This window comes from Labrus bergylta, chromosome 16 (genome assembly GCF_963930695.1).
Source record: "Labrus bergylta chromosome 16, fLabBer1.1, whole genome shotgun sequence".
Classification (NCBI taxonomy): Eukaryota; Metazoa; Chordata; class Actinopteri; order Labriformes; family Labridae; genus Labrus; species Labrus bergylta.
This window is the reverse complement of record NC_089210.1, coordinates 4,959,948-4,987,242: the sequence shown is the minus strand read 5'-3', so window position 1 is coordinate 4,987,242 and position 27,295 is coordinate 4,959,948. Positions and strand designations below refer to the sequence as shown.

Genomic DNA, 27,295 nt, shown 5'->3' with positions numbered 1-27,295 from the left:
TGCTATGGATCATCTCTTTCTTCTTTTTCTTTTGTTGTGTGGCTCGCAGCTTTTTCTTGCAACCCAAAACAACCACTGCTTCTGAAATGATCAGCAAAAGTAAGGACAAAAAAGACAGCGGATCTGTGGGGACGCTGAGCATGTCTAAAGGTAAAACTACATATTTGATTTTTCCGTTAGTTAAATTATATAAGCGACCATTTAGCATTCAATTAGCTAACATTACAGCTTGATAGTGTAAAACTATACAATGGAAAAGATGTGAATTATTTTCTTTTCTCTAGATAGAAACTTTAGGTAACAGTTTCTTTAAGTTCCTTTAAAGTTTCAGAACTCTTCACTCAAAGTCAGAGAGCTTTAGCTAACCTTACCTGTTTTTAAGGTAGTTGTATACTTAACCTTTAAACCCCATTATGTAATATTCATAGTTGCTTTTTATAATCTAATCATGGCCTTAGGAGAATCTCTACATGAATCTGAAAGATTTATTTAAAATAAATTGCATTCAGAGAACCATTAGGGAACATTGATAGTTTCTCTATTGTAATTTTTTCCATAGACTGAGTCTCCCTCAGTGTTCATTTTCGTGTCAGACCGATTCTGCTTGATCCCTGATTAAATGTTTGATCGCACCTCACCGTTGGATATTGTATGAACATTTTTTGGGCAGAGTTTGAACAAACTGCAATAATCCTGATGTTCCAAAAACAACTCATTTTGAGGTAGCTTAAATGCAAAGTTAGATTTAGTCTTGTCTTAAGGTATAGACAGCATTCAGAACAGTCTGATTTTAGCACAGTTTATTCAACATATTATTCAAACATGGGATCCCAATGCTGTGAGTAATCAATTTAAATTGGTTTGCTTAGTGTGGCTTTAGTTAGAAGGGCTAGCACCGTCAGCAATTCTGCAATTCATTTAGCAGAAGCTTATGTCCAAAGTAAATACAACACAAGCAAGGATGCCATGCGATACAATATTATTTTCTAAATCAAAATACTGCCAGACCGTTCTGCACTATGAGATGTCATTGGTCCACTGTGTTAGTTTACATCCTGGTATTAGAGCATTAGCAGTAGCAATTTACCAAGCTACAGCCCTGGCTAGTGGCGGACAGCTGAGTTACAGCTAAGACACATCATTCGATCAATTAATATATTAACATGACTATCAATCATTTTCATAACATCATACATAACGTTTAATAGTTTAGAAAATTAATCGTGCACATGTCTTCTAAAAGAGGAAACGTCAAACAAATGAATTATTCTTTTCACAATTAAACCGTGATTTAGATAATGTGTTAATTAATTTATAATTTAATTAATAATTTAAGTTATTCAGCAGAGGCAGCAGACTGTGTAGAAACAGAATTTATTTATAAAAACAGAAGCAGAACAAAGTGAGAGAAGCAAACAAACAGCAGAAACATTGTCCCATCAGCTTGTAGGTATTTCGTTACACTTTAGTGAAAGTTGCAGAAAAATAAGAAGGAGAAACCCTTTGGAGTTCTTAGAGGTGTTGAGGGTGAAGAAGGGTGCCATCTTATTTTCTGGTGGAAGTAAGTAAAGGTGCATTATGTATAACTAGAAATAAATTGATTGAATTATTTATCTTTAATATTTTGACATATAATACTTTGTATAATTTGTTTGTTTATTTTAATTAACTATTCAAATCCAGTTTATGTCTTCTTTCAATAAGCAAAAATGTAGTCGAATAAATTCAGAGCTCACACTCTTTTTTTTCTGGGATTGATTGAATTTTAAGCTCCATTAGAAACAGTAACAGAAGAAAGAGAATAAAAACACGTGTGGAGTGTTTAATTTATTTATGGAATTGATGATGGGAGGTTTAGATTATGTGATTATTCGCACTGACATCTGCTCGTGAGTCAACGCTCTCATAAACATCATTTTATAACAATAGAAATAAATGTCATCTACAGTTATTTGTATATAAAACTCATACAGAGGTTATAATACAGAGGTACAGTGACAAAACATCGTCTAAGCAAACAGCACCAAGAGCCTACTGCTACACTTTTACAACTCACTCTGTAATGCGCCATTTTGCATCCCCACATGAAAGGATAAGAAATTATAGACGTGCACACGGACAAAGATTGACCTAAAGCAAATTTGATATTCACTCTCATCAAATATACCTTGTGGCAAGAAGAAAAATGCTTTTGTAATTCTGTGAACAGGTCCATCATGTCGACTAACTTTAACTTCATTACGTGTCCGAAAAGGATCAAAGTCGAAGCTCTCAGGAAATATCAATAACAGTAACCAGAGATATTCCCTGGTTTGTGACTTTGTATCTCAACATCACATAAACTACAAATCAGAAATTTCTAATACTGAGAAAATAAATCTCAAAATGACAAAGACTCAGATCTGAATGAGATCTTTTTCACAATGAAAACAATTCATAATGTCGTAAAAATAATGAGAATTATGACTTAAAGGTCACATATTATCCTCCTTTTTAACAAGTGTAAATGAGTCTCAGAGCTCCCTAAAACATGTCTGTGAAGTTTCTTGATCTAAATCCACTCTGATCCTGTATTTGATCATGTCTATAAACCCCTCTATTTCAGCCCTGCTCAGAACAGGCTGTTTATGTGTCTGTACCTTTAAATGCAAATGAGTTGTGTCTGACCCACCCCCTCTCTGGAAGAGGATGTGGCTCGGGCTTTCTCGCTCCATGTCCTATTGTTTACAGTGAGAAGGCAGACTCAGAGGGCAGAACAAACACCTAGCTGTGGGAGTGTCACCCACCTGGGGGAGGGGTTACTGCCCTTTGTGATGTCACGAAGGGAAAATCTCCAAACGGCCTGTTTGAGCACACATTTTCTTAAAAGTGGAGCAGGCAGAAGACAGAGAGGATTGACTTTTCTAATAATTGGAGGGGTTCGTAGACAGTTTAGGGACTCATATCAGTGTTTGAAAAGTGAAGTGTATTTTGCGTAATATGTGACCTTTAAAAAACTGTTATGGGGAGACAATTCACAAAAATACTCTCATAATATCTCGTCTTGAATTTTGTTTAAGATAGTCATGTCTTTTCTTGTAATCAAGATAACTTTTATCATCTCATAGTTATTTGGATTAAAAGACAACACTGTTACAAAAACATCCTTTATCAATTATGATCACGGTTTCTCATGAAGACCTGGACATTTCTCACAATCACAAAAAAGATGTTCATTATAATAAGGAAACAATCTCAACCATAAAAAATATGAATCTTGTTTTATGTTTTTTTCTAATATTGAGATCCAGATGTCACAAGTACGAGAAAAGAAAATTATTCAAAGCAGATGTTGTCAATCTTTGAGAAACTTGACTTAATTTCTCTTGATTAAGAAAAAGAATTTCCAGAGTTTGAGAAAATATGTCTCTTATTAAAAACTTTTATTGTGGAAACCATTTGACTGTAAGTATAATATCTTTTTTTTTCTTATCGTTATGATTTTTTCATCTTCTCATTATTTAATAATCTTGTGATCATGAAAAATATGTCTCATAATTGCACGATACTCACCGTGAGTTAGATAATGTTCTGAAATATGACGGTTGTCTCATTCTCATCGGAGGTTTGAGAATACTGACTCATAGATCTCTCAAGGAGAGGCCGTTCTCATCTAATCAGGGGAACAATTACTAGAAAACGTTGTCATGCTTACAGAATCTCTTTTTTTCGTTTAATTATGTTTTCTTGAAACTAAAAGGTCGCCAATTCATTCCAAGAACACAATCAAGAGAAAACATCACAGTGAAACATTTTTTAAAATGACAGCTCACTAAGGAAAAACACAAATTTGTGAATATTGCCATGTATAAATTGCACAATTCTCATAATTAAAAGATCCATTTATAGAGTTATGAGTTTATAATTAAAGTGTCTTATCTGGTCATTTTAATAAAGTTGTAAATCGGAGTTATTAGGTCATAATTTATCTTTGTAGACAAATCTAAATATTGTGAAAAAACAATTCAACAAAACAATCGTATAATTAACAGACTCACATCTTTGTGTGGCGACTGTTGATGATTCTGAGAGGCTACATGATAATTGGGCGGTGGGGTCGGGGTGGGGGTGTGGCGTCTTTAATGAACGCACAGAGCTGTAGATATTTCGGTTTAAGGAAAGGTTACAAAATGGCCGTAACAGATTCTGCAGTATCTTTTTCAACAACATGTCAGATAATATACCAGGCCTGAACTATAGAGACCACACACATCTAGTTTGATCACCTTTTACGAACGTGTTCTCCTGCAGGTTGTGACAAAGTGACAGCAGAAGACATCAACAGTTATCATCACATCATTACTTTTCAATACTACACTGTCTTTAGTCGGTACCACGACCCTCTAACTATGTATATAAGTCATCAGGCACAGAGTAAGAACGTACAAACATCCCCGAAACAAATCTAACTAAATGCACAGAAACAAACAAGGGGAAGAAGTCTGAGTTTGGTGAGTTTCTTCAGAGACAAAGCTTCACGGCTCCCGACGTCAGCTTTTTCATTTAAAGAAATCCATCAAGTGCTAAAGATAAAAAAAAAAAAGCAATGACATTAAAATGACGTATAGAAGATTAACCGCTGGTTATAAAAGCCCATTAACACCAGGAGAAGAAAAAATCTACCGACTTGATTCTCCATGAAAACATGATGTTAACACGGCTCCGACAACAACACAGCTGGTGGGACTCGAGCTTCTCACTCGTTGCAGACAGTCATGACTCAGAGAGAAATTTACAGATGATATCTGGATTTCTGCTGTAAAATGTCGCACATCCTTCCTTCAATTATGAGAAACTAATAATTAAGATATTCTTATTTATCATCTCAGTTTTTACTTATAATTAAAGATTATAACTCACAGATGTCCTCCCAATCAAAGGGTAAACGTGCACCAACCACTGGGCCACCTGCGCCCCGAGTTGATCAGAGTTAATATTTTAGATTTAAATTGAATAAATGCCAATTATTATCCCAACTATTGATGGGAAAATATTCTACAAATGTTAGATTCCAACAATAAAAGACCATTAAACGGTAGATGTTTTTTCTCCTCGGGGCATTAATGGACTTCCATAGGAGACATTAGTGCTGAAGTGAAAAACACTCTTGACTCGGACTGAAGAGCGACAGAAATGTGTTGATCCAGTTATGAGGTCTCACTGTCCGACAGCTGCCGGTTCAAACGTGAAACTAAAACTCTCCGTGAAGAACCGCGACCGCGATCGTCCATAAACGTCCCCCATGGCGTGCGTCCATTTCGACCTTGAGTTTATAAAAAGACGTCCACAGATTCTGACCTCAACACCCCCTCAGAGAAAGAGAGGATGGATGTCAAACTTTACGAGTTCATAGGTTTCGATTTCTTCAGGTTCAGCTGAAGTTAACAGTTTTTGTCCTGACATTAGAGCATCATGGAAAACCATCTCATCTCAAAAGACGAGGACAATGCAGTTTTTGTCCTCCGAAGCGCTAAAATGTGAAATATCCTTCTGTATGTCCACGTATAAGTCCTCCAGGTTTCACTGCTGGATCTCTTCCAGTTGTTTTGAAAGATTTTAACGTCAGAAAAAGAAACGCTGTGATGACTTTTTGTTCTTTAGTTCATCAGAGAGAAACAGCCATGTCACCAATCAGACAGTTCCTCTGAAATCCATCTGATAGGTTAGCTCCTGAACGCATCGTTTACTCCTCTTGCTCTTTTTCTCCATCTCATGTAATCACAGCTTTTTATATTTAAGTCTTCTGCTTAATATAAAAGATGAAAAAGCCAAATTAAACGGGATTTTAAAAAAAAAAAACGTAAAGAAAAAGACCTCTTTCAGGAGTGACACCAACCTGATACAACCACCAGAAATAATCACAGATTCTTGCCAAATTAGCCTTACATTTGATATATTGATCTTTGTATTTAAACCTATAGTTGAAATGGATTCCTGTCAAAACAAATCTGCATATGGAATATTAACCTTTCCTGCTGCTACCTGTAGCTTTAGCAGGAAGAGGCGGAGTCAAGTGACTTCTGTGAAGGTCAGGATGTTGTCTCACTGTTCTGATACTGATTCTAGTTCATTTTTACTAACAATGAGGTCCATTTCCTGTTGCTGTATAAAAATGTTCAGGAAGTGACCTGATAAGTGTCAATATAGAAAAAAATGAAAGCGATCAAACAAGGTATTTACAATCCATTGAAGGAGAGCTTTAGTTTCGATGTTTCAGGTCAACGGAGAGAGGATCGCTGCTGGAGACGGTTTCATCATCGTATTTTAGAGACAAAGAAACGATGTGAGGGTTTAAATCTTTTCAGAAAGTTTGAAGGAAAAATTAACCAACACTAAAAACATCTTTTTGACTCTAAAATAATTTTGTACTATTAAAATATTTGACTTTGTAAACCATTGTCTATAATTGTTCTGAAAGTGTGTAGTTGGAAATCTTGTCTTGTAGGGTTGAGCGTTGCCATGGCGTTTCCATGTTGGGTCGAGATTTGACCAACATGATCCTCGTGTTTCATTAAGTCGTAAATGAACTCGTCTCAGTCTGAAACTCTACGACCTTCTGGGAGAAAGAGGGACATTCAAAGCTAGTGGATTGAGAGCTGTGATTTTCAGGTGAAGTAGTTCAGTCATGTACATCTGCTGGATTTAAATTCGATAAAAGGTGTTCTGGTTTACTGGCAGACCTTCAATTGGTTCCAAGATTCAAACCCCTCAACAGACCAAACCCTCTCCGCTGTGTTCCAGAAGCTGGACAAAAGGCAGAAAAAAGGTCGGACGTTTATATGAAAGATCTGGAGGGGACGGTGAGGAAAGCGGAGGGCCTCCCTCTGGACAACGGCGGACCCCTCCAGTGCACCTTCATGTGGTGCCTCAGGTTGGACCGAGACGAGAAACTTTTGTCGCACTGCTGGCAGGTGAACGGCTTCTCCTTGGTGTGGATGCGGCGGTGGCAGATGAGAGCCGTGGACACCCGGAACGACTTGCCGCAGTCGGGGCACTGGTAGCGTTTGGGCTCTGTGTGGATCCGTCGGTGGTTCTTGAGTGACATCAGGTTGGGGAACTCCTTCTGGCAGGCGTGGCAGAAGTAGGTCCCCGTCTTGTGGCTGTTCTTGTGGTTGAGCAGGGAGCTGGCGTGGCGGTACGAGCGTCCACACTGATTGCAGACGAAGCTCCTGGAGCTGTCGGTTGAACCCACCGGACTCAGATCTGAGGGAGACAAACACCAGAGTTTAGGGGTTCGGATTGAATGAAGTGCACTGAGGTGAACTGTTACGAAAGCAGGGAACTGATTCAGAACTGATGTGACACATGATTGACAGCAGGGTCTAAAAATAAAGACCCCCCTTTAACTAGGACTGCAGCGTCCACCTGCAAACCTCCTGAGTCCGTCAGGACAAGTCCACTTTGTTTATGGAGAATCGCTGAGGTCTGCAACTTCATGTTTCAAGACAAACAGACTCATAGGAAAACAAGACATTACATTTTTTTTACAAAGAAAAAAATACATTAAAAAAAACATCATGGTTATATTAATAAATAAAAATCATCATCACAGAAATCTGTTTGTGTGCTAACAGAAACATCATTTATAAAACCTGAGTAGATGAATCCTCACTCACACCTTTACTTCTTCTCAAACACAAACCTTCATCTGAGAACACAGGACTGGGATTTTGGGTCAGAGGAACTTTTTGTAAGCCTGACATTCTTGTGTTTTCAAGTTAAACACAATAATGTTTAAGTTATAAAGTCATAAAGTACACTACCTTAAACTACCTTAGTGATACCTTTTCAGCTACTTGTCATGTACTTGATTCTTTTTCATCCTTTGCTACTTTCTCACTTTTAGAATATATCAAACTGCTTCAGTTTCTTAACAGATTCAGACTTTGTTCAAATGAAAATAAAGGAGTGTACGATCAACGATTGAGATCCAGCTTTGTTGAGAAACAAATAGAACACTTACAGACTCACCTTGACCTGCTGCAACACTAAACTAATGAACACATCGAGCATCAATCATTAGGTGTGTTTGTTCCATGCTGAGGTCAAATAAAGGTGACGATATAGATGTGACAACAGTAATCTGATAATATAGATTATAAACATTATATCAAGTTTACTTTACAAGTATGAAAAATGTAGCATTGATAAACTTGAATTAATAGTTAATTTTAATGTAGCGTTTAAAATTAAATAAAACCTGAAAATGTTTTAATAATTTTAAATCCAATATTGAAATTAGTTTTCTTTATTTTTTTATTAATGTGTGACATTTTTAATATAATTATTCTGACCTGAAATAACTTATGTAATTTAGATCATGTAAATATAAAATTATTTGGTGATGTTTTTAATTATTTACAAAACAGATGAAAATTATTTGGCATTTTCAATCAAATCAAGTCCTTCTTAAGATCACTGATTCAATAATTAAGCCCACAACAACATAAATATATAAATATGAAAGCATGATAATAAGTGTAAGTACTCCTCTGATAAACATAAATAAATAAATATGACTTTGATTAGTGCATTAACGTGTTCATCTCTTAAATGTTGCAGCAGGTAAAGGTGGAGCTCGTTGTTCTGACTTTTTAAACAGTTTGCTAAATCGATAAGTTTGTCTCTTAATTAATAATGACTTCCTGGTCATGTGACAAACTCCTGAAAGATAAAATGCTGAAAATGCCCGACTTTAATTAAAACAAAGCAAACAATGACATTGAATTCTTGTACTAACATAAGAACTTTAAAAAAGGAAACCAATCGATCAATCAATTCCAGCATTGGTCCTTAACCTGTGACCTGTGAGTGTAAAGAAGAACAACGTGTTGGGAGCATGGATTAAAAACACTGACCTCCACTGTGTTTTGTTTTCAGCTATTTATTTTCAGTACTCAGCAGTAAGGGTTATAGTATATGGACAAGTTTTTTCTGTTAAGAAATGAATTATCAAAACATAGTTTATAAAAGTGTATAGTAAGCATTACATATATATGCATGGAAACAAAATGTTAGAACTTAAAAACAAAACAAAAAAGGGGGTTATATTTGTTCCAAACCAATCTTTTCTTCATCTTCTTCTCTCTAACATCTACTTGAAATGCAGGCGGGAAAGTGTGCACTCAGAAACCAAAGTCAAACATCGTGGAGGAGGAAAATGCAAAAGTAAAGGTAGAGAATGTACAGTTATTACTTCTGTGTTCTAGATCAAGATCACATCGACTCCTACAGCACTTGACGGTCACTGCACGGCTTTGACTTTTTATCTCTTCTTTTTTTTTCATTTTTTTTTTCAACTAGCACCAGTGCTCCTGAAAACGCTGACAAACTGTGGTTTTAAACACACACAGAGGCTTCCAAATAGTCATAAAAACGCAATTAAATATAAGGAAAAAAAATAACACCAATAAATACAAGAGGTTACCATAAAAGTGTAACATAAAAAAGGTTCAAATGATGAGGACTTAATGCACTCCGAGTAAAGAGGAGGATCACTGAGTCGTCCCTTTTCAACGAGAGATTTTGTGAAACAGGAAGGGGGGGGGGGCGAAGACGAGGGGGCCAAAGGTGGGGTCAAACTCAGTGGAGATAAATATGGAAGAGAGGGATGATGGGAAGGCTCGACTGGGTAAAACCGTCACAACATCACTTGGTTAAAGGCAAGAAAAACACGTTCCATCGTGTACAGTTCCTAAATGTTCACAGAGTCTCAAATGGTCGTCTCCACGGAAGAGGGGCATTGAGGGCAAAAGGGGGAGGTTACATCAACACAGCTCTAAACTCACACATCCTAAAGACTAGCGCCGTCCATTACAAGTGTTAATAGTAATAATATAAATAAATGCATTACTACAATGATGTGTCATCTTTTCTCCTTATAAAAGAGGTTCTGTAGAGAATACAGTCAGAATACAATACGATACAGGATCAAACAGAACAGAACCCATCAATATACAACTCTCCCTCCCTTTACTCCTCCTGTGTTTACTGGTCATCGTGGTTTCTTTCTCCTTTTTTAGGCCCCGCAGCCGCTTTCAGCAGCGTGTTTGAGACAGAGATGGATGCTGAGACAGGAAATCTACACAGCAAAACTAGGATTCTCGCCTTGTTCTAACACACAGATTCTAACGGACAGCAGAAGTGATGGAAATGGTTGATGGGAAGCGTACCCCTCATGAAGCAGGAAAAAAAGGGGTTGAGACTTTTAAGTTTTGCAGATGTACCAATCACTACCCCCACAATTTTTCAAACTTTATTCTGGGATTATTGCGGCGTCAAGTTCCCTTGTTTCCCTTTGATTTTGGTGTGACCACTTCTTCAGCATGTGTCTTAAAACCTAACATGTTTTTTGTGATTTCTGGAGCAGCACTTTCAAAATCTCTGCATCACAATTTTTCTTTTACTAGAGCTTTCAACTCGTCTCCTTTACGGGAATGAATCGACTCAGTTGTGTTTTCAGTTTCTTGGCTAGATCCAAAGTACTTCAAGGACATCATTACAAATGACTGTCTAAGAAAGTCAGTCTTAAAAATTGGTTTTCAAATGTGAAACAGCAAATCAATAGCAATTTAAAAGACCATGTGTTGAGGCCCTGACTAAAGCAAATGGGTACGGGGCTCGAGTTGAGATTGAACACTCAAGACCCTTTACGACAGACGTTGATTCGTCAAAGCATGTTACTCAGGGATTTGACAGTTGGCATTGAACTGTAAGCAAAGGATGTTCATTCGAGTTTTATCCTTTAACTAACTCGTACGTTTTCACTACCGCTGCTGAACCTGTGTGCGAACAAGGCGACCAGAAGTTTTCTGTTTATGAAGCTACCAGAATATAAACATTGCAAAACACACTTAAACTGGACTTTAGCATCCTGCCTACAGCCCTAACAGCTCCCAGAGGTACTTGCCGTCTCCTGCCACACCAAAAAGGTACAAAAAGGAAAAATAAACCACACCTCTCTCTTTACCAGAACATCCACTACATGTTGGTCACACATAAATAAAAACAGTTTGAACCTTCTTTAGACCTACTCGGTCATAATATGATTTTAAAAACATTGTGACAAAGGCCTCGAGAGAAGATTCCATCAAGACAAACTCCCCTTGAACGAGGATGGAGGCGAGAAACAGGAAACCAACTGCAGCACAGGACCAATCAGCTCCCAGGATTGAAATGAACAAGATGGCTCATTACTGGAAAACAAGCATTCGACTTCCTCACGCCTTTATCTGGACCCTCACAGCAGCTCTGCTGACACTCTGTCAAGCTTAAGTCTCTACAGCTGGACTCTTAAGTGTGTACGAGCTCCAACAAACAGTCTGTTATCAGCTCAGTCTCTGCAGCTGTGTGAGGCATCAAAGGTCCGCAGGTTCACAGAGCTTTACAGGCGACATGCAGCAGTGAGTAAGGCAGGTGTAGTGAAGTTCATGTAGTTTATAACAAACTGCAACATGTTTGTGTTCAGTCCATGTCTGTCTGTCTGCCTGTCAGTCAGTCTGTGTACGACAGTCAGACAGGTCTACAACCACAGCCTTGTGAGAATGTCTGCAATGAAGCCTCTGGAGGTGTGTGTGTATACGCACATTCTCCATTTTCTGTGTGTGTGTGTGCGTGTGTGTGTGTGTGTGTGTGTGTGTGTGTGTGTGTGTAGCATCCATTTTGTGCTCTCCCTCCTGCTCTGTGTTTATGAGTCTAAGAGCCCTGTTCTTCACACACACTACAGACACACATGAAAATGAGGAAGAGAAGGGTGAGCAGAAGGAAAAGCTACGTTTTGGCAATTCCGGAAACCTTGGCATTTGACTTCCCCCCCTCCCCCATCCCATGTCTCAACCACACCCCCCTCCCTCATCCCTTAGCTCAAATGAAGGGGCCGCCAGGCATACCCAGGAAGTTGGGCGCACCCATGGCCATGGGAGGGGGCGCCGTGGAGCTCCAGTGCACCTTCATGTGGTGCCTCAGGTTGGACTTGGAAGAGAAGTGTTTGTCGCACTGCTGGCAGGAGAACGGTTTCTCCTTGGTGTGGATGCGTCGATGGCAGATGAGTTGTGTGGACACCCGGAACGACTTGCCGCAGTCGGGGCACTGGTAACGTTTGGGCTCAGTGTGGATCCGTCGGTGGTTCTTGAGGGACATCAGGTTGGGGAACTCCTTCTGGCAGGAGTTGCAAAAGTAGGTCCCAGTCTTGTGACTGTTCTTGTGATTGAGCAGGGAGCTGGCGTGGCGGTACGAGCGTCCACACTGGTCGCAGACATGGGACTTGATGACCTCACTGTTGCCCCCTCTGCTGCGGGCTTTGGTCATGCTACTTGGGTTGAGTCCTTGCTCTTGCATTAAGGTGAGGTCCAAGCCTGACCCCCAGCCCAGCTCCTGGGAGCCCCCTGGTCGGGGCTGCTGGGGTCTGGGCTGGCGGGGCTGCGGTGCCTGACCATGGGTAATCTCCATGTGGAGTCTGAAGCTGGCATGCGTAGGAAAGGCTCTTTGGCAGGACCGGCAGGTCAGCTCCCGCTGCTTCTGGTGGACACGTCGGTGGTTGTAGAGCTGGGACGAAACACGGAAAGCCTTGCCACAGTCGTGGCAACGGTGGCGCCGTGTCTCTGAGTGGATACGGCGGTGGTTCTTCAGGGCAAGCAGGTTAGAGTAGGTCTTCAGGCACACGGCGCAGTGGTAGATGCCGACAGTGTGGGTGTTTTTGTGGTTAAGGAGGGAGCTGGCATGGCGGTAGGAGCGGCCACATTGATCACATCTGTGCAGAGACAAAGAAGGAAAAACAATAGGGAGGAAACAATGGGGAAGGGATGGAAGGAAAGAAAATTGGAGATTAGCAACTGAAGAGTGTATTTTACACATTTTTTTAAACTATCTTTACCAAGTCAATTTCAGTTACTGGTGACCACTTGTTCTTTATAGTTAAGGAATATTTTAAATTCTCATCATCTAAGATGTTGCACATACAGGTATATGATCTGAAATCCGGCTTAAAGCTTTAAAGACTATTACAAAGTGGTGTACCATTTAAAGTTATGATTTCTAGACATGTCATAGGGGGGACTGCTGAGTGGGAAAGGGAGGGACATGGGAGAAACTATGGACAAACAACTGGGATTCATGAAGGGAAATGGGAGGTATCTGCTGCTCCCTGCACTGCACAAATGAACACAAGCTTCTAACAGCTTCTTTCACATCAGAAAACAATTTCAAAAACCTTCATTCACAGCTTTCTTTCAGATTAATTTTGTGAAATCTGAGTGAAATGATGAAAAATCAATCAGAAATGCCATAATAACCTCTACCAAGCCAAACTGTAATTGCTTGCAGTTGCTGTGGGGTTGACCATTAAGTAGTATTAACCTCTTGACATGTGCAGTGCAGCTAGCTCCAAATACTTCCTATTCTTCCCTGTGATTTCAGGTTGCCAAGACATCACAATGCAAGGCCCATCACATAACTGCATTTTCTAGTCTAATAACTAGCCAGTATCTAGCACCTAAAGAGAACACACACAAATCAAAGACTACAATTTAAAATCATAACAGGATCACACAACATCAATACTTTGCCAATATGCTACAGACTACTTTTATCGGTGTCAAAGTTTGCTTAGAAAACAAAGCATGAAAACAAAACATCTGAAAAGAAAAGTTGATTGTTGGTAGGCTAAAAAAAAACTGAAGTGTGTTATATGCTAACTGAAAGCAAACAGGGTTGACTTATCTGGTCTCTCCACTAATTCAATTTGTCCAAACTTCAGAAAAATCCGAATTCCGGCACGCGTATGGTCCCAAGGAAGCCGGATTGGAGATCATATACCTGTAATAGACATGTAGAGACCTAAATTTATCTTCACTACTTTTTTTCCAACTTCGAAGAATCACAAACAACTGACGAGAACTCACGTGTACCGACACTCCTCGCCCTCTCCCGCGGGTGCAGTGGCCTTCCTTCTGACTTCCATGCCTACCTGGTTGTCCCCGCAGCGATGCCTGGCCAGACCAGATCTTCCCTGGAAACTCTTGCCACAGGTTGGGCAGCCGAAGGGGGTGGCACCTTCCTCATGGACCTTCTGGTGGTTACGGAGGAACCTGGCCAGACGGAAGGCTTTCCCACACGTGTGGCAGATGTGCTTCTTCCGCTGAGTGTGGATACGCATGTGGTTGCGCAGCGCCATGTAGTTGGTGTAGGGCTTGTCACAAAAGTTGCACCGGAAGTTGCCTGTCTTGTGGGTGTGCTTGTGGTTTAGTAAGGAGCTTGCATGCTTATAGGCACAGCTGCACAAGTCACATGCGTAGGGTCTCTCATCGGAGTCCAGGTCCACAGAGCTTCTCTCCATGCTGATGTTGGTGGAGCTGTTGGTGGAGGAGGATGATGGCAGGTGCTGGGCAGGGCAGTCATGGGCTGCAAGCTCATCAGCTGTGGTAAAGCCTTCACAGCAGCCATCACACTCAAAGTCCATCTGAACCCCTGGCCCCTGCGGACCCTTGCACAGGCCAGCTGTAGTGTGGGTAGCTAGCTGTCTCTGAGTACGAAAGCCCTTGCCACACTCTTGGCAGTTGTGCTTCTTCTGGGCAAAGTGGAGTCGTAGGTGGTTTTTCATTGCTAGCCTGTTTGGGTATGTTGAGTTGCAAACATTGCAGTGATACTCTCCAATTTTATGAAGGTTCTTGTGATTAGCCAGGCTTCCTGCATGGCGATACGTTTTTCCACATTCTTCACAGGAAAAAGGCCGACGTCCAGTTTCAGATGGGTCAAACTTTTGGGGCCTGGAAGTTCCAGCTGAAGAGTAGGGCTTTTTGAACCCTTGATGGCTGTATTTCACACTCATCACCTGGCTCTTTGATGACTCTCCTCTCATAGTCTGCAATTGTGATGGGCCAGCCTGCTGGAAGCGGGAACCATTGGGTCCAGTCCTTACAAGACCTTTGGCTCGGTGCTCCTCATGGAGACGGAGGTGGTTGATCAGCTGCTTTTGGATCTTGAAAGCCTTGCCGCATTCTTCGCACTTGTGCCTGCAGAGGGAACGGGCAGAAATAAAGAAAACACTAAGACTCTGGTAACAAACTTGAACCAATGTAAGCATAGCAGAAGTATTGAACATGGTCCTTTGGTAAAAAAGGGATATTTGGTACAGGGCTGAAAGTCATTATTCAGTTTGACCTGTTTGGCATAAGATTCATTCAGTGCAATTTTTATCACAGCCCTTGCAAGCATTCTGCAAACAATAATAGATTTTAAGTGGATTTTGATTAAAACAAAATAAATTAGCTCTCCATTGATTAAGAAACATGCACACCTCTAAATTCAGAAAATGGAACCTACCTTTTCAGATCAAAGTGGGTCCTTTGGTGGTTCTTAAGAGCCAAAAGGTTGTAGTAGCGTTTCTGGCACACCAAACAACGGAAGACACCAGTTTTATGGGACTTCTTGTGATTAAGGAGTGAGCAGGGATGTCTGTATCCTCGTCCACATTGATCACACTTGTGTGGCTTGTCACTTTGGTCAACCATAGGTCTACGTCCATCCCCACCAACATCACGACTTCCTCCGGCTACCCCACCACCAACGCCTTCTCCACCAGACATCCCTTTTGCTCCATTTAGGCCCTGCTTGCTCAGGGAGCTGCCCCGATTCTTACCAGGGCACAGGTGGGTAATCAGGTGGTGGCGGTCAGCAAAAAACATGCCACAGTCAACACAAATGTGGTTGCGTCCATCCATTTTGTCATTACCATTAGCTGAACCGCCTCCAATAACAGGCTGCTGTCCGTCTGGCCTTTGAGGGCCATGGACTAGCTGGTGATTCAGAAGGTCCTGCTTTCTAGAGAAGCTCTGCCCACATGTTGAGCAAATCATCCTCCATTCTTGATCAAGGTTGGAAGGTCCTGGAGCTGTAGGGTTGTTGGCATGGCTACGCAGGTGGCTTCTTAGGGCTCTGAGGCTGGCATAGTGGTTACCACACACTGAGCACTGATACACTTCACCATCATCATCATCATCTTTGTCATTGTTCCCCATTCTCTTGCCTCCACTCTGGGAGTACTGCCTTTGACTGCTTCCTTCTTTTAGGTTGCTAGAGCTACCGGCAGGGAGCGAAGTCCCACTGGAGCTGTGGTAATTCATGCTCCCCATAAAACCGTTAGACATGTTGCCCTGCTGTTGTGGTTGCTGCTGGCCACGGCGGGGACACATGTGTGACTTGATACCAGATACATCTGCATACATCTCACCGCAATCTGCACATACATGTCTGTCCGCCTGGCGGTGTGCAGAGTTGCTTTGGGAGAGTGAGCTGCCATCAAAGCGATCATGGAACTCAAGCGAGTCAAGCCCACTGCTGTGTCCAGCATCTGGTACAAAGTGGGCAGCATCACCAAGATTTCCTGGCAGTGATATTGGAGTAGTGGCACCACTGCCTTCCTGAACGTAGCTCTGCTGGGAGTCCAGGGTTAGAGGCTCTGGTGACAGCCAGTCGTTGCTGTCATTACTTAACTGGTTGGAGCCACGCCCCTTGTGGCTCCTCAGGTGGCTGTGTAGGGCTGCCAGGTGAGGGTACTGCTTACAACAAATGGTGCACTGGTAGTGGCCTGTCTGATGGCAGCGTTTGTGGTTGACCAGGCTTCCTGCATGACGGTAGCTTTTGCCACATTCTCCGCACTTAAAGCGCCGCTCTCCATCATCTGGAGAATTGGCCTGGGGCACACGGCCTCCTGAAGGCGAGGACACAGAACCCTGTGATCCAGAGCTTAGCGTGTCTGAGTTGAGGATTGAGCTGTCTTGGCCATGGGAGGCAGGGTGGGGATCATGAGTCAGATAGTGGACTTTTAAGGTTTCCAAATCTGGATGTCCAGCGCCACAATATGCACATGTGTAGATGGGGTTGTTGACTGGAGGACCCATTATGGGATCATAGGGACCTCTTTTCTCACCTGGCAGGGGTGGAAGGGGCAGAGGGTCCCCTAGGGCAGGAGTGTATGCTGGGGATCGAACCGCACTCAGATTGTGAGGCATGATGCCAGGGAAACTGCGTGGCAGTCCTAAAGAGGGTGTGGCTGAGTTGTGTAACAGAATGTGCTCCTGAAAGTCAGCCTTATTCGGCAACGCTATCTGGCACAAGTGGCAGAAACAGGATGCCGTGTCATCACTCTGGGATGACTGGGCACCACTGCTGCGCTCCGAGTCGTGGAGGCTGCTGCTACCGCTGCTGCTCACCATTGATGCTCCAGGGGTCTTGAACTTGGAGTGAGTTCTCTCGTGGCTATTTAGGGCAGCCAGGTTGCTATATTGTTTAAAACACACAGAGCACTTAAAAGTTCCTTGCTGGTGACACTTCTTGTGGTTCACCAGGCTACCGTGGTGCCGGTAGGTTCTGTCACACTGATCACACTTGAATGGTCTGTCCCAAGCGTCGTCGGATTCAGGGGAGCCTTTTTTTCCGTGGTCGTCTGTCTCGTGGCTTTGTAGGACACTATGTCCCATACCACTATTGTTCAAATGAGAACGCCCAAACCCGTCCGAGAGTTCTTGGGCGAGGCTGTAGTCCCTCTCGTCGTGGCCTGCTTCTTCGGGTACCTCTTCACTCTCTTCTTCTGCGTGCGTACTACTAGGGGACAATGTATGGATACGAAGGTGATTCTTCAAAGCCACAGCATTAGGGAGGGTACGAGTACAAACCGGACACTGGAAGGATCCTACTTCATGTGACTTTTTATGATTTGCTAGGCTAGCTGCGTGCTTGTAAATTCTGCCACACTGTTCACACTCAAAACGTCCAGTCTCTTCTTGCTGATAATGTGCTTTCATATGCTCTAGAAGACTTGGAGTACTCGGACAAACCATATCACACTCTTTACAGGGGAAACCCTTGGCACGACTCATATCATGCATTGCCATAGTACTCTAAAGCAAATCGTTTGGAGGGAATCACTGTTCACATCTAAGCAATGAACAGTGATATAGGGGAGGTGGAGGAGGGGGCTTAGCTCTTTAGCTGGGGGTAGCCATGGGAGCCTTATTCTCCCCAAGAGGTCCAGTTTATCGGGGCCCACCCTGGGAGATGGTGGGCCTGCAGAATCCTGGGTCACACCAGCCAATGAGGTATTACTGTGGAGACAAGAAGAAAAGGGAGAGGGTAAGCTAAAGATGAACTTAAACTTTGGAAGCGAAGTTTCCATTGGTCAGGTAGCCAAAGAATGAAATCCACAGTAATCTGTATAAGAGCTGCCAGACCTTTTCTGACATCCAAGCAACCCTTGGATCTATTTGTGTTTTTAACAGCTGAGCCATCCCCTTTAAGAAAGGTGTAGGTGTTCTCATGCATGCATGTAATATAGTCTGGCCGATTTGCATATTCATCTACCTTGTCCATCAAATATCTGTAGATGAAAACATTCTTTTCATTTTACATTGTAAAAAAAGCAGGAGCTGTAGTCCCAACACCAGCAGACAGCAGTATGCATGACACACCTTTGTTGACAGAGTAAAGAGGAAAGGCTGTAAATCCTCCACAGTATCAACAAACCCCCCCCCCTATAGTCTCCACCTACTTGCTCCATCAATGGTCAAACACACACAGCAGCCTAATCTCACAGTAATGCTAGTGTTAAAAGTGAGGTCATTTTCACTATAACAGAAAAGAAATGAATGGAAAAAGAAAGCAGTTCTAGACTTGAGACAAGGGGTCAGGATGAGTGTTTAAAGGCCCTGTGGTAAACTCAACTTTTGGTGAAAACAGTGTTATCTAACAGCTGAGATTGGTCTATTCTTTAATGTATTTTTTTAAACTTAAATAATTAAATAAAGTTAATGTTACAGGAATTATCATTCATGCATGTTGCAGCGAGATCATTTCTGATTCAGCTGTAAAATGTTGTATTTATTAGTAGCATTCATATTAATTGACTGTGACATTGCAATATGACCTACTCCCTATACAGAGCATAAAACTTACTTGCTGCACCGAGTTTATAGTTTTTGCTAATTTTCAGCTCTTTTCACAAAGTGGGCCTTTTAAATTTAAAGTGTCATACAGGAAAAGAGCATCAAAACCAGCATGAGGTGATTATGGTACTTTGGTCTATTATTTTATTGGTTTGATTCTCAAAGGCTGAGTGTTTTGAAGAATAAAAAATGGAGAGCATGAAGCCAGCCCATCTGTAAGTGTCTGAATGAAAGTTACAGTGAGGCTGCTGTTGGTCTAGTATTGACTCTCTTCTGTTTGTTCCTGATATCACGTGACCCTCTAACAGGGGATGCTGCACCTGCTGACACAGTGAAAAGATAAAGAATAACCGGCAATAATTAGCTGCCTCCATCACAACTACAGCCCCCTCTACTGGACGGTAGATGTGGAAAATAGTGACATTATCTCAGCAGTACACCTGACACACACGTACAAACTACACAGGGTAATTAATTAAAGACTAGCTGCCTGTAATGTATCAGAAACGCCACATTATCATCATATTTCTGTGGTTGCAGATTCTCTGTTCTTTGTTTTATATCATCTTTACTGAGTCTGTGACTGTGCAAATATGTAATTTTATGTCTTCTGCTTATCCCTGCAATAGAAAAGGTCTATTTTTACAACACTTAAGCATGAATTATATTACTTACTATAGGATTTTAAACAGACTTTCTGTGTAGCGTGAAATATTTCTGGTTTGGAGTCTTCAACTAGAAAATGTATCCTTCTCCAGGATTAACTTCATATGTATTATATAGTTATCCAAATATAAATATATATCCCTCACAGTATTTTCTGGTGTTTTTGTATTACTGATCCTAAGAGGTCTAACAAAGTAAAATCTGTTATGTGGTATAAAATTGAATACATTATTCAGTTTACGGAGAAGGGTTTTAAAGAAAACAAATCAAGATGGATACCGATATCAATATATGTTACACCACAATCTCCATCTGAGTCATTTAGTCAGAAATTTGTATATTCTTACTTGGTTTTTAAGATATGAATTACCACACGTTCACACAGGCGAAAACACACAGACAGGGATCAGATCAATAGCTCCTTAAGGACCAGAGGTGATTAAAAAGAGTCGATGCCTGTGACAGTTTTAACAGGCTAATCTGTAATCTGTCACAGATTATGGCAGGCAGCCATGTTAATATGCACCTTGCTAGGATTCACATGAACACACACACTCCACAGAAACATGCAAGGTCTTTAAATGAATTTTAACACCAACTCATGACTGAACCTTATAAATGTTATTGCAAGAAATTGCTTAACTCAGTGCACACCTTGTATACTATAATAACCACTGATACACAATCATTCGGCTGGAAAGTGTTTGTGTTACTTTATATGTGAGTGTTTCTATGTGTGTTGTGCTACGTGTTAATGAGACTTAAGGGGGGGGGGGGGGTAAAGGCCTGTAAGAATACCCCAATAATCTGAAGGAAGTCAAAGAGGAAAAGTAAAAAGACAATGAAAGAATGAAAAAGATCTAATGCAAAGGGAGAATAGAAACCTACTGAGGTAGCTAGAGGGGGCAGCGGCAAAGGAGGAGTGGGGGAGGGGCGGATGCCTGCTCGGGGTTTGAAGCGAAGGATGAAAAAGGACAGAGGAAAAAAAGGAAAGCAGTAGAAAATAAAGGTGTGGAGGCGGATTTGATTGGCGGGAGAAGAAAATGGTGGAGGGTTAGGGGGCTGAGGAGGCGGAGGGGGAGGAACACACGCAGACATGCTGACGAGCTGCAGTGTGACAGGTGGGAGAGCGGGAGGAAGATAAGACCAGGTACAATTACAGGCGCTTTCTTTCTTCCTCTTATTGGTTTTCAACGTGTGTACAACTAATAATAATTATAATCATAGCTTCATAATGTTAAAATCTCTATTTTTTTCAGTGACATCTTGTTCAGAGGGAAATGAGAACATTATAAAAAATACATAACAGCCAAAACAATACAAGAGAAATGTTTGTTTTTTTTAATCTAAAATACAGCCAGAACAAACATTTAATGAAATATACAGATTTCAGTTTTACAGGACAACGCATTTAGCTTTTTATCTGAAATCTTGGCTTCATGTTGACATAGTATGAATAGCTAAATGTACTTGTAAAAGTATTTGCAGAGCTTAAGAACAACCCATGCCGTGAGGTTTCACCATTATTAGTAAGCTTATTATGTGTTGAGTAGTATAAGTGGATAGGAATATAAACATGTACATAACTTAAACACACCTGTTTGACAGTGTCAGACGATTGTTGAGTTTCACATCAATATTCGAACGATCAATCACCAATAGTCACTTTTATTAACATAAGGATCTTTAGGTTTTTTAAGGACTGCGATGATTAGCCATTTGATTTAAAAGTCCACTGAAATAAAAACATCAGAATTTCATTATTTCAGTTATTGCGATAAATTAAATATTTTTTTTTAGTTCTGGATCGTTGGTCGCACAAATGATGCATAAAAAGGGGCTGCCTCATACCATGGGGAGTTATAAGGGTTCTTTCAGAGAACAAAACATGTCTCAGATTAAAAACATCTGCACATAGTTCAAAAATTATGTTGCTGGTTTTATTATTTTCTTTGATTTTTTTAATGTTTTGCTTTATTGGTTTTTAAAAGTCCTCTTTTAACGTTTCTACTGCCCTTAGTTATAATGCTCTTGATGTCTTGTGTGAAGCCTTTTTATTTTTTTATTGCCTTGTTGCTGTTAGCTATATGAACTAACTTGCCTATATAAATGGTGAATCTGAAACTGCTAGGACTACAGAAGCAAAACAACCTGGTGGAGATTACCTGGCTGAGACAACTAGAACATGAGACCATCAAGCAGAGACAGGACTATACCTTATCAAGGATAAGAAAACCTGGCTGATGTGCTTGGTCCAGAGTGATTAGGCTACGAGATCAAAGACACCAGACCAAGAAATACTAGGTGATCAGGGCGAGATCACCTGACCAAAGCAATCAATTTTAGACTGCTTGACAAAGACTACAAAGCCCAGACCCAGCCCAGAGAACACCTGACCAAAACCACCATACCAACACCACCATGACTTCCAGGCTAAGACTACAAACCAACAACAAATAGAACATCAGGCCATGGTTACCTGACCGAGACAACAGTCAGATTACTTGACGGAGGAAACTAGACTGACACTTTCTGACCAAGACAGGACTACCAGGTCATGTCTTCCCAGCAAACTGAAAAGCTGAGAATTAATCAGGCTGAATCTAATTGGCCCAGAGGCAACAACCACCACCACAGCCACCCACAAATACCTTCCTCAACCAGGACTACCAAGCAAAGTGTACTTGGATAATAATTTACAAGGCACAGTTTTTTTTAAAGCTAAATAACCAAGCCAAACAAGTTGAGCAATCCAGACTGAGACTACCAAACTAGGACATGACTGAGGACTACCTTACAGAGACGACTAGACCAAGACAACTAACACAGTCATGAACAGTAAAGTGTAGTCTGTGCAGCAGACACTGCAAACACTGTCAGTGTAAAATCCTCTCAAGTGCCACTAGCACTTTTCTAAAGGACCCAAAGAAGTTCTTCAATAAGCAGCCTTCACACCTATAATGGGACCACAGAAAAGAAAATCTCAAAAATGGAGTAAGAGTAACTCACATAACTCAAGTTTGTTTTACTAGATCTTGAATTTTTTTCCCATTCGACTGCTAAACTTTACAAAAAACATTTCAATATTTACTAACAATCTCACTTACATCATTGATTTTTATTTAATTGTCAAAAAGTTTAAACACTTCCTGCTGCTTAAATCACACAAGTCCATTTTTACACCAACTCAATCAAAAAAAAAAAATACTGTTGGACAAAATGTAAACACATGATGCTTATTGCAGATGAATCTGCAGCACTCACAATTAATGTAAAGAACAGCAGAGATAATAAAGGAAAGTAAAGAAGCGGTCAGAATAAACACGGACGAGGTGCCGAGCTCGGCCAGATGTTTGACGTGAGGGAAACCAAACAGCAGAGTCACTGAAGAATGTGAGACACCCTTTACAACATATAACCTGGCAGAAAAACATCTCCTCGCTTACAAGGTATTGTCCGTAAAAAACAACAACATTTCTATTAAATAGCTTTGGTTCATTTTTCAAACAACGAATCAATCAGGTAGATTTTAAGTCTGTGACCAACTGAGAGGTAGTACAGTTCCTAAAATAAAACTTTTATTTTAACTATTCTATTTAAACACTTTACAGATAATCTGAAGTCTGCCAGTGGGATTGGCACCAGGGGCCACAGCCCGAGGAGACTGTGAGGTCCCCAGTTTGGGATCAATAAAGTAATTCTATTCTATTCATACAGATGCACTACATTCAGACAAACTGCTCTGTCAGTCAAAGAAACTAAATATTGGAATATTCTCCCACTCACAATAAGAGACTCACAAACATATGCAACCTTCAAAACACACCTCAAACAGTGGATAGAAGAAAACCAAGTCTGTGACCACCTTTAACCCTGATTATTGTCTTGTGTCACTTGTGCCTTTGTATTTTATCTTTCTCTGTTACCTGCCTAGGGACAACAGATGGAAACTATAGCACTTCTGCTATAATCTGGCATTTTTACAGCTGTAATTGTTACAACTGTTCATAAATATGCACTGTCCCTAACAAATAAATAAAAAATAAATAAATAATAAATATTCAACATTTATTTCATATTAACTGATTATTAAAATAATTATCAGATTACATTATGACATTTCCAGAGTGCATATATAACTTTTAACTTGACATTTTTGTCTATGTGTATTTATTTTCCCCATCCACCAGCACTGCATCTTTTTCTTCTGTGAAACTACAATATCACACTGAGGACATTTATCATTAACAATCCAGCACAGATTTTCCCCAAATGAAGCATCTCATTCATAAACAGATTTGAATCGTTGCTCTCTGCAGCAGCAGCCAATCAAAAAAAAAAAACCCCTTTTCTGTTTTTTTCCTTCCAACTTTTTTTTTTCTTCTTCCCACTAAGCTGCAGATAATGTAAACAAACCGAGTCGGCGCTCAAAAAAAAAAAAAAAAAAAAAAACGAGCCTGGTTCATTAAAACTTGCTCCCTTTTTCTTCACGAAAACAGTCGGCTGCGTTTCTCTGTGTGTGGTCCTGGAGGTAGCTCAGATTCAAACCTGGTTCCCCCTCTCCCCCACCCCTCCGTGAATACATAACCCGGGTTTGATCACACATGGGTTGTTTTGAATTCAAACCCCACATAAAAACTCTTAATCTGCCATCTACATTTTACTTTCCTTTACTACAGCGAGGTTTGGCAGAGAAACAGCCTCTGCAGCCGCAGCACGGCTCCCTGACCTTGGCCCGTCTCCTCTTGCTTGGGTTCAGCCCCAGCATGAATTTATCGGGACAAAAGCGGCATTTCACCGACACACGGCCGACATTTCCTTCGGCCGACTCCCCCCCCTCCCGAATATAACCGAAGGAGCGACACTGGGAGCCCGGTCAGCCGTGCAGAGTAACACGGGGGAAGAAAAAAAAATGCTGACTTTTCTAGTTATATCCGACATGATGCCACCAGCACAGCGGGGACAAACACCCACAGTCAAGCCCACTTTCACTGAGACCCCATCTCCATCGGAAAATGGCTTTCAAGCAAGCGAGCCATTTTCCCCCCATGCTAACGGGGTTAGCTCCGTTTTTTAGCCCCCACAGCCGAGCATGCTATTCCCGCTGCCTTAAAATTAAATCCCGGAGACGCGTCAAGCGCAGGGAAATGACGTAAAAAACCAAACTACGCATTACCGTGGTGATATTCAGGTTTTGATAAATACAATATTTTGTTGAAATGGAGGCGGAAAAAGAGAGACTCGGCCGAGCTAATGTTAGCAGCAGGCTAGGCTAGCTGGTTAGCAACCCCCCCCTCTCCCTCCCTCCCCACCCCCCCGCCGCGATGCCAGAAAGAGGGTAAAAAAACGGAAGTTCAAAACAACAAAACACGCAAACAAGAGTGTGCATGAGAAAGTGCAACGCTAAGAAAAAAACAATGATTTCCACTTGTAAATAAAGGCTTTCCTGCAGTAAAAATGTGACGCCGCTGCATGAGTGGTTAGCATTCCGAGGCTAGCCCGGAGCTACACAAAGATCTCGACGAACACACCGCGGCCCCCTTTGATGGAAAACCGCGATTTTCAACCGTTTTCCGCGTCAAACTTACCCCTCGGTTGGCCCTTTTGCGCACGCAGCGTGAACGATGCACGGCGTTGCGATGTAAATAAAAAAACAAAAAAACTGCAGGTCTCACGGATTAGGCATGATTATTTATTTTTCCTCCTCCTCTTCTGTCACCGACTTTTGGTTCTTGGCTCGTCCCCCCCACCGTTACCGCCGCTTCCACAGCAGCATAGCCGACTTCCTGCCGCTGCTAGCCGCGCGGAGCACCGAGCGCACACGTTGACGCGTCATCATGCGCAGGATGGAAAAAACAGCAGCAATAAGAGAAAACACCGGTTTGTTTGTTTTTGAACGGTAATTTTAATGATCAGGCGGCTCTATCTGTTTCTCCTTTGTGCTTTTCTTGTGACATGCATGTCTGATCTTTTTTTTTTTTTTTTTTTAATTAATTAAAAAGCATTGGAACTGCTCGGCCTGCAAAATGAGCCGAGCCGTGCCGTGCCAGGATGGGGCAAATGACACCCCCCGAGGTCATTTTTTTTATCAACTTCCATTCTGCACGCACAAATACAAGATTAAAGATTCAAGATTTTTATTTGTCACATGCTCATACAGATGTGCAGTGAAATGTAAAGACTGTTCCGCAAGGCTATGCGATAAACTGTCTCAATTCTCAATTCCCCCCCAGTTAACTTCATCATTCATTTTGTACTTGTATATAACCCCTGTTTTTATTTTTATTTTTATTTTTATTTATCTTATCTATTCTGTTTAATGTGTATTTTGAGCTTCCTTGTCTGTGCTGCTGTAACACCCGAATTTCCCCTCTGGGGATCAATAAAGTACTATACTATCCTATCCTATCCTAAACACTCAAATTACTAGTCAAGTCAAGTCAACTTTATTTATATAGCACATTTATAACAGCTGAGGCGGCCCAAAGTGCTGTACAGTAAATTAGGCAAAATACATTACATCCAAAACATCATAAAGACACGTTAAAGTAAATTAAATTAAAACACAAAACAATAGTAAGAGATCTAGTAGACACTGCTGCTGGGAAAAAACACTCAACTAGAGGTAAAAGCCATGGAAAAGAAATGGGTTTTTAAAAATGGCTTGAGCTGTTCAGTTGTGGCAGCAGATCTTATTTTAAATGGTAATCTGTTCCAAAGTGTCGGAGCTGCAACACAAAAGGCTCGATCGCCCCGAGTTTTGAGCCTTGTTTTGGGCACGTCCAGGAGCAGCTGGTTGGAGGACCTTAGTGCTCTGGATGGAGCATGAACATGTACACATATATACAGTAAAATAGAATATAATGTAAAATGTAAAAAAATAGGTTAATGTAAACAGTGTAAAGTGTCCAGGGTGTCAAAGGGTGTCAAAGTGCAATGTGCAGATTGGAATGTGTGGTGTGTGTGCATCATGTAATCACAGTTCTGTTTTGTTTAGTTCTGTTTTGTTTTTAACTGAGGAGAGTGGAGTTAACAGTCCGGACGGCCTGAGGAAAGAAGCTCTTCCTGAGTCTTTCTGTGTTCGCCTTGATGTGTCGAAGGCGCCTGCCAGAGGGTAGCCACGTAAACAGTCCGTTACCTGGGTGGTGGGGATCACTCATGATCCTGTTTGTCCTGGCTGTGCTCCTCCTTGTGAAGATGTCCTGGAGGGTGGACACATGTACACATGTTCATCCTGTGCTGGAAAATGCAGGGTTTAGCCATAGACTACCCATCATCGTTTAATGATCTTTCACCTGCATGTCTCTGCACCTACTGCGTCAATAAATAGATATATTTTATTTTTGATATCTATGATCTTTTGATTGAATGGGCTCAAGATTCAAATGTAAGGCCCAGCCCAGAATGCATCTGCTACAGATCCATTCTTTGGGATAAGCCTTTAATATTCAATAAAAAAATTATTGATCAATTCTTGCTGTTAATTTTTCCCTGACCTCTTTCATCGGTTCCGGTTTAAGACAAAATCGGATGACTTAACAAAACTATCAATACTGTATCTTGAAATCTATACATTTATATTTATATTGATTTGTGTCCCTTGTTTTTTAAATGTTGTGGCCTTTTCACTGCTGTGATGTTAGATGAATTTTAAA

General features: G+C 41.2%; 1 protein-coding gene across 1 annotated transcript; it reads right to left on the bottom strand.

The window, feature by feature from the left end:
- Nucleotides 1-1,355: 1,355 nt before the first annotated feature.
- si:dkey-89b17.4 (zinc finger protein 850) lies at nucleotides 1,356-25,425 on the bottom strand. Its single transcript, XM_020658244.3, has 5 exons — nucleotides 25,229-25,425; nucleotides 15,358-18,137; nucleotides 13,938-15,047; nucleotides 11,928-12,787; nucleotides 1,356-7,242 (listed from the first exon to the last, which is right to left on the bottom strand). Exons 2-5 carry the CDS (start codon nucleotides 17,925-17,927, stop codon nucleotides 6,815-6,817), a joined length of 4,968 nt encoding a protein of 1,655 aa, XP_020513900.1. The 5' UTR covers nucleotides 17,928-18,137; nucleotides 25,229-25,425; the 3' UTR covers nucleotides 1,356-6,814.
- Between the last annotated feature and the right edge of the window lie 1,870 nt (nucleotides 25,426-27,295).